At 53.4% G+C, this 7500-nt stretch overlaps 1 protein-coding gene across 1 annotated transcript in view; it reads right to left on the bottom strand.

Annotated features, from left to right (window-relative positions):
- The window catches only part of LOC113811710 (TSC22 domain family protein 1), a 281844-nt gene that overhangs the window by 8568 nt on the left and 265776 nt on the right, over nt 1–7500 (bottom strand). The window contains 1 exon segment of the mRNA XM_070121335.1: nt 6823–6874. Coding sequence (XP_069977436.1) covers nt 6823–6874 — 52 coding nt within the window.

The raw sequence follows: 7500 nt of genomic DNA, 5'->3' as shown, positions 1-7500 counted from the left end.
GTGTGAGTGTGTTGCACCTGCATCTTTGGACGCCACCAGGCCCGCGAGCGTGATGTCGGGCGCCCATCTCCGTGATGATGTCCCCATCTACATTTGCTCACATGGGACAGACGTAGGGAGCGCCGGCCAGGGCTACGTGACGCCCGCACGCCCAACTCTTCTCCGAAAATGTATCAGATGGACGGCAGAATCTGGCCAAGAGTCATGCAAACGATGCCGATGCAATGCACGTGATCTTTTATTACCGTCGCAGAATGACCCTTCCAACCTGCAGGTGTTGTGTTCTTCACCGCGAGTCGCAATCTCTTCCTGATTTCTTTACACCCGTTTCTTTGAAATGAGAGAAAATGCTAAACAAAGCATTCCCGTCCTAACAGCTTTAAAACAAGTGCCGACCAAGCGATTATCGTAAGCTGCAGCTATCTCGCGTCACGTGATTCTCAGGGGGCAACGATTCTGACACAAGGAGGAAGCGCTTTTCCTCGACTTCCCTATCGAGTTACCGTAGATCCGAGGGGCGCCACAGGGCCGCTTCTGGTCACCCGCAAGAGAGGACGCCTTCACACGCAACTTCCCCCTTGCGTAAGGATCCCCAGGGGCCGAGGAAGGCGCCAGGAAATGGTTCGGCCGGTCGCACATGTCAAGGAGCCGCTATGGGAAAGGATGGCGCGAGGGGAAGAAGAGATGGAAGCAGAGCAGACATATCTCCGCCAAAAAAGCGGCGAGCGGGTCAAGGATCCTCCTCCCGCCCCGCTCGAGCTCCTCTCGTCTTCCCGCTAATGACCGCCGCTCGTCAAGAGGCTGTCACGCTCTAATTTACTGGGTCGCCGAGTTTTTTCCTCTCGACATGAAGTGGCAACGCGCTTACAGCATATGTGTGCCATACCCTCTGTCCCTGACGTCACCAGCCGCCCCTCCCTTGGCAGCTTCAGAGCCACGACCGCGTCCCTCTCCGCGTCGGGTTTCGCATCCCATCGCACTCGCGCCTGACGTCACGCCTCGAACTCAGGCCCGCGTAATGCGAGAGGAGAGCGCGATCCGCGGGTGTCCGGCGCACCAATGCACGCGCTTCCTGGAGGCGAGGAGCACGGCCGCCGAAACACAGGAGCGGATTCAAGGGCGCGCGGTTAGGCCTACGCTCGCATGTGATAATCTTTTTCGGTCCTTGAGCGAGGAGTTCCCGCCGGGAGATTTCTCTTGACGTCATGACACACGAGGAGCTCCAGCCCTGGGAGGGAACTCCTTCAAACTCGTAACGTACATCCTGTGCCTTTCCCCGCACGTGTCCTCCGTCGGGTTCCGCGCCTACGCTTACCGCTCAGCTGACCCTTAGAAGTACAAAAAATAGTCCTCTTATGTTTCCTCCGGCCACAGCCTTCCCCCCTCCCTTCCCCCTTCCCCCTTCCCCCTTCATCATCCACTTGCCCTCTCCCACACCATCCTTCGCTTCCCACAGACAGGAAGCGGCGGGTGGGTCTCCCGGGCTTCGGGTATGACATAATTCCCCACCTCGGGCACTAACGCTCCCTCGAAAGTCGGTACACTCGTTCGCCTCTGTCCTCGCTCTAAGGTTATGGATGACGTCACGGGCACACGACTGATATCGGTTGTTCTAAATGGAGTTTTGCCCTCCTTGTGTGTGGCGTCCACGGAGGATATGCGAAGGCTGACTCACGGCGCAGGACACGACGGGGACCGCCGCACAGGATACGACATACACTACAATTTCCGCTGAATAGGTCTGCTTCACAGAAACAACTCGCCTGACATACTGCTGTCCAGCTACAACCGTGGGAAAGAAGGCATTCCCGTCTTTGTATCGAGTCCAAGGCACTGATCGGTATTTTGATCGTATTGATATCATCATAACTACCGATTTCATCATCATTGTCGTTACTTCATTGTTAACCTTGAGGTATTACGATTAGACATGTATTGGTCAATTCTAACGGTTTCCTTATGTGAACGACAGGTCATAAAGTCTTGCTAATGTCTGTCATACCTGCCATGACATGGTATCTGAAATATGATAAGAGAAAAAAAAGAAGGGATGGATGGATGGAGAGAGGGAAGGAGGGAAGGAGGGAAGGAGGGAAGGAGAGAGGGAGAGAGGGAGGGAAGGAGAGAAGAGAGATAGAGAGAAGGAGAGGAGAGGAGAGGAGAGGAGAGGAGAGGAGAGGAGAGAGAGAGAGAGAGAGAAAGAGAGAGAGAAAGAAAGAAAGAAAGAAAGAAAGAAAGAAAGAAAGAAAGAAAGAGAAAGAGAAAGAGAGAGAGAGAGAGAGAGAGAGAGAGAGAGAGAGAGAGAGAGAGAGTTAGAGAGAAAGAGAAAGAGAGAGAGAGAGAAAGAAAGAAAGAAAGAAAGAAAGAAAGAAAGAAAGAAAGAGAGAGAGAGAGAGAGAGAGAGAGAGAGAGAGAGAGAAAGAAAGAAAGAAAAAAAGAAAGAAAGAGAGAGAGAGAAAGAAAGAAAGAAAGAAAGAAAGAGAGAAAGAAAGAAAGAAAGAAAGAAAGAAAGAAAGAAAGAAAGAAAGAGAGAGAATGTATGAACCCACCTGCGATAGGTCTTACCCCCTCCGTGGCACTCACCATTGCAAGGAATAAGGTTAAGGGCACAGCCATAGAAGGCGGGTGAAAGTGCCAACAGCGGCCACAAAAGGGCGGCGTATGATACGGCACCTAATGCCCGTGTCGCGTTGGGAGCCGCGGCGGTTGCAATAGACCGAACCGCGTCTACAGGAAGCTGAAAACCTTTGACGTTGCACCAATACTTCCTGCTGTAACCGTCGGCTCGAGTGCAACGAAATCGCTTACAAAAAGGAAAAGTCCCTCCTCCACAAGACTCCGCCGGGGAGATCAGCCAAGCCTTGTTCGCCCATCGGAAGGGTCCTACGCAACCAAATACACGGAGAAATGAATAAAAGGAGACATGACCCTCCCCCTTCCCAGTCCCTCCGGCCAGGCCTCCCCCAAAATGGAGTAAGGTGTACCTGAAGGGGGGGTGGCGTGGGAGCGCCTTGGCGTGAAGATAATAACGGTCGTCACCGCAGAGGCTCACCAGGAAGTAGTGGTCCTAGTGCCACTCAATCAGCAGCGCTCGGGAGGGGGCAGGGGGCGGGGGAAAACATTCTTTGTTCACACATTTTCGCCAGAGTCCAGCGCGTGCAATGACATGCTGCCACTCTGTCCCTCTCCTGTAGGCCCCGCCGCCATTGCAAACTCCCAATGTGAACTTTTCCGTTCAAAAAACTCCGTTCCCTGTGGCGCCCCCCTCCAAGACAGTCAGCCCACCCTCGGAGCGCTCGGCATGCGGGCGTGCAGACAGCCTGCAGGGCATCAAGCCGGAAAAGGAGAAAATGGTAATGAAAAACTGGTCGGCTTCAGAGGCGGAGGCACAGATGGGCGTCAGGAAAAAAGGCGGAAGCGGAGTTATGAGGCGGCAAGACTCGGCCAGGATAGTGACACGGCTGTAACGAGGGAAGCGGGAGGTCACGCGCACAGGGCCTCCCTCACACAGCCCTTGCACGGCCGTCAGGGCGCGTCGGCTCTCTCGCCCTCACGCGCACGCCATCGCACTCCGATACCTAGAAATGAGCCGACCTCCACGAAAATGAGATTCAAATTGATAGCGAACAAAGGACAGATGGAGATGGAAGACGGATGAAGGGGAAGGCGGGAAAGGAATGGAAGGAAAAGGAGGGCCTGCCGGAAGAGGTCGCGGTAGTGTGCAACCTGCAATTATGACCCACCTCGGCCTTGGCCTACATGGGAAGAGGGGGTCTATTCACATCGTCTTATACAGGGAAGTACGAGGTGCTGCCCTCCCTCCCCGCTTCTCCTCCCCCTCCCTCCCCTGCCTTTCCCCTCCAGCTTCCTCCCTCCCTTCCCTTCCCCCTCAAGCTCCCCCTCCCTCCCTTCCCTTTCCCCTCCAGCACCCCCCCCCTTCCAACCCTCCCCCCTCCAACTACACCTCCCTTCGTACTCAAACCACTTTCAGCCAGTTTCCTCCCGACCCCTTGCGTTCCCGTACGAGTCGCGGGCGCCATAGATGTGCCTTCAAGTAACCTAAATTTGACAAGAGACACACGCAACAAGGCGTCGAGACCGCGGCAGTGACGGCGGCGGCAGTGCCAACGGAGGTTGTAACGATTCGCTAGTGGTTGCGGTTCAGAATGTACCGTGTAACGCGAGACGGACTGTTACGTCACGTGGCCTGTGTTAACAGCTCGGGTTAACGCAGACGAGTGGGGGAGAGCGCGATACCCTGCTCCCTCCACCACCTGCTCTGTACATGCACAAAGCTCCATTACCGCCGCTAATGTTGTGTTGCGAGTGTGCAAATTGCCTCCCCACATGAGGAAGAGCCACCGTGTGCACGGGCAAGAGGATGGCATTAACGAGGTGTGTGTACCTGTGTAGTGCACATGGCTGGTCCGTTTGAGAGGAGGCGCCAAGCTGTCTGAGGCAACCCGTCGGCCCCGACCCGGCCAGCCAGCCACACGCCATCGCCGTCCCGCCATTCTGCCCCGCCACACACTCTCGCCGCTCCCCGCCACGGCCACACACACGTCACTCCACACCGCACTCACTCACACAAGCACACACACACCACGCCACACCGGGATCACAACAAAACCTGATCTCTGCCCACTCTCAGCCTGATCTGCTTCTTACTCCACGGGCTCCCTCCCTTCCCTGAGCGGCCTCTTTCCTCTGTCGTCTTCCCCGCGAGACTCGCCCCTTTCGGCCCTTATCCCGGCTAAGAGAAAAGCCTCACGCACTCCACAGCGTCTCTGAGCAACGGACCCTCCGCTCCTCCTCGTTCTCCAGGTGAGTGAGACGCCGTCGTAGCTGGCTATCCATGACCTTATTTCTTACTTCACCTTTACAGGTCGGTCTAAGCGCCCCGCCACCTGCGACACCCACCACCCTTTCCCTATACAACCAACTCCGACTCACAACTGCTCGCGCCTGGTAACACTGCTTACGGTGCTCATGGCTCGCGCCCACGGGTCGTTTTCGCATCTCTACAGAAGGTTATGTGTTTTCATATGCCCAGGCTCTAAACCGTGGCGCAAGCTCTAGCTGTTAGTTATGGCAACCCTTATCTAAATATCCCAATAACAACCTTTACATCAATAAACACCGAGTCATGCTCTAGATCTCTCCCATGAATTCATGAATGCCCCAGTGCCGTGCCAGGAGCGGATTTCATCTGGTCTTTCCCCCTCCCTCCTTCCACCCCTTTCCATAACACTGCGCCGACCTCTGCTAATGAACGAGCGGCGGTGGCGAGGCGACGAGAGCGCGGCGGTGCTGTGGCGAGCAGCGTATCATGACCAGACCGGTGTGGCGACAATCTAGAGTTACCTATCATCCTCCGTGTGCGTGGCTCTTCTCCATCGCAACTGTGTGCGTTTCCAAAGTACACCCGAAGTGGCAAGTTCTGTATAATGGGGTTATTCTCTGCGAGGATAATATGTATGGAGCGTGTGTGAGTGAGGAGGGGGAGGGGTGGGGATAGGGGGACGGTCTACTAGTACCAGTACCACCCGCCTGGTAACAAACCCACCCTTGCATGTGAACTTCTGATCTTTTTAACAAGATCTTTCCCTTTTTCCGCCGACGCAGCGGCACTGCACAAACACCTCTGTCCATAAATGATGAAGCAGCGGGCAAGTCTCACAAGTGCCCCGCCCCCCTAGCCTTGGCACGGCACTCCCTGTAATTACATTAGCTACTTTCTCCCTGGTGTCGAAGTCGAGCCTCTGTGCGACTGTCGGCTGAGTAGTCAATTTTTAACGGGATAACAACAGGCGGTCGCGCGTCCGAGGAGCCTCGCCTCAGCTTCACGCCGCTCGTCGATCTGGGAGGCCCGAGGCTCTTCCTCACTTCGGATATTTGCTTCGACTCCATAGCCAACTTTTCGCGTGCAAAAGGACCGCTTGCGAGGCGCCCTATCCTCAGAGTAGTCCCTACCGCGAGTCCAGGCCTCATGCCAACATCAACCAAGAATATCCCCAACATATTATAACAGCTTAGGCAAGATTCAGATTAAAATCTACAGTTGTTGGCTGGCAGAAGAACGGTTATATTCCTATCATCAAAGGACATTCAAAATTAACTGTGGTCATATCGCGCGCCAAGGAACAACGAGAGAGAGAGAGAGAGAGTGAGAGAGAGAGAGAGAGAGAGAGAGAGAGAGAGAGAGAGAGAGAGAGAGAGAGAGAGAGAGAGAGAGAGAGAGAGAGAGAGAGAGAGAGAGAAAGAAAGAAAGAAAGAAATAGAGAGAGAAAGAAATAGAGAGAGAAGAGAAGAGAAGAGAAGAGAAGAGAAGAGAAGAGAAGAGAAGAGAAGAGAAGAGAAGAGAAGAGAAGAGAAGAGAAGAGAAGAGTAGAGTAGAGTAGAGTAGAGTAGAGTAGAGTAGAGTAGAGTAGAGTAGAAGAAGCCGCAGAAGAGAGAAGAAAAAAGAACAAAAAGAGAGAAAGAAAGAAAAAAAGGCAAGGCGCCCAAAAGTCTAGGGCGCGCACTTGCCACATTTCCCCGCGTAACATGAGAAGTCGAACGTAAATCTCCAAAACAAACAAATATAAAAGAAGACCCTCGTATGTCTTAACTAAATTCCTAGATACTCAAAATCTATCAATGAACCGATTACCGCAAGACTGATGTGTATCTACCGATCTAACCATCTACAATCAAAAACGGACTCCATTCCGTATAATCTAAACCATAAATGTAGCTCATCATCAACCTTAAGAAATCTACCATCAACACAGCTTACATCAATTCATATCTATCACTTATCAAAACACAATCAATACTCACCATTGCTTGCTCGATCTTGTTGTCAATGGCGACTGTGCTGGCGGTGGAGGCGCTGCAAAGAGAGAGAAAAAAAGAGAGTTAGTATTGGGTGATCGTGATCGCTTATCTCTGGTGCCAGAGTGCCAAAACAGTGCCAGCGCTCTTATGCAACCCCGAAATAAAAGCTCTCGAAAGAACCAGGAACTACGTAAGAGGATGGGTGAGGAAGAGCGAGAGGAATGCGGGGAGGGAGACACGTCAAAATACTTCGCCCTTGTCTTCGCACTCGACTCCTCCCGGCCTCTCGTGCTCTCGCCCTTCGCCTCGCCCTCGCCTTCGAGTCCTTCTTCCCCTTTCCTTCTGCCCGATCTGTCTCCCCTTTTTTCCCCTCTTTTATACGACCTTTTTTTCCCTCTCCATCTATCTCATTCCTTGTCCTCGTCCTTGTGCATGTCGGTCAAGGGGCAAACAAAGACAAAGCTCACAAGACCTTCCGCCCACGCTTCGAACTCGCCGCCCCCACCCCCAATGCTATAACATAGAGGGTATGAGGAAGTAGATATGGGAAGTTTTTACATGAAGCGGGTAAGGGTTTTTGTCAAGGCACTCGCGGGGAAGCGTTCGGGCGCGTGGGCGTGAACACATGTTATTACTGAGGAACACCTGTCCGGCCGTACAACACCTGCAAAGCCGTATCGC

The sequence above is a fragment of the Penaeus vannamei genome, chromosome 4, assembly GCF_042767895.1.
Source record: "Penaeus vannamei isolate JL-2024 chromosome 4, ASM4276789v1, whole genome shotgun sequence".
Classification (NCBI taxonomy): Eukaryota; Metazoa; Arthropoda; class Malacostraca; order Decapoda; family Penaeidae; genus Penaeus; species Penaeus vannamei.
This window is presented reverse-complemented; position numbering and strand designations above follow the sequence as displayed.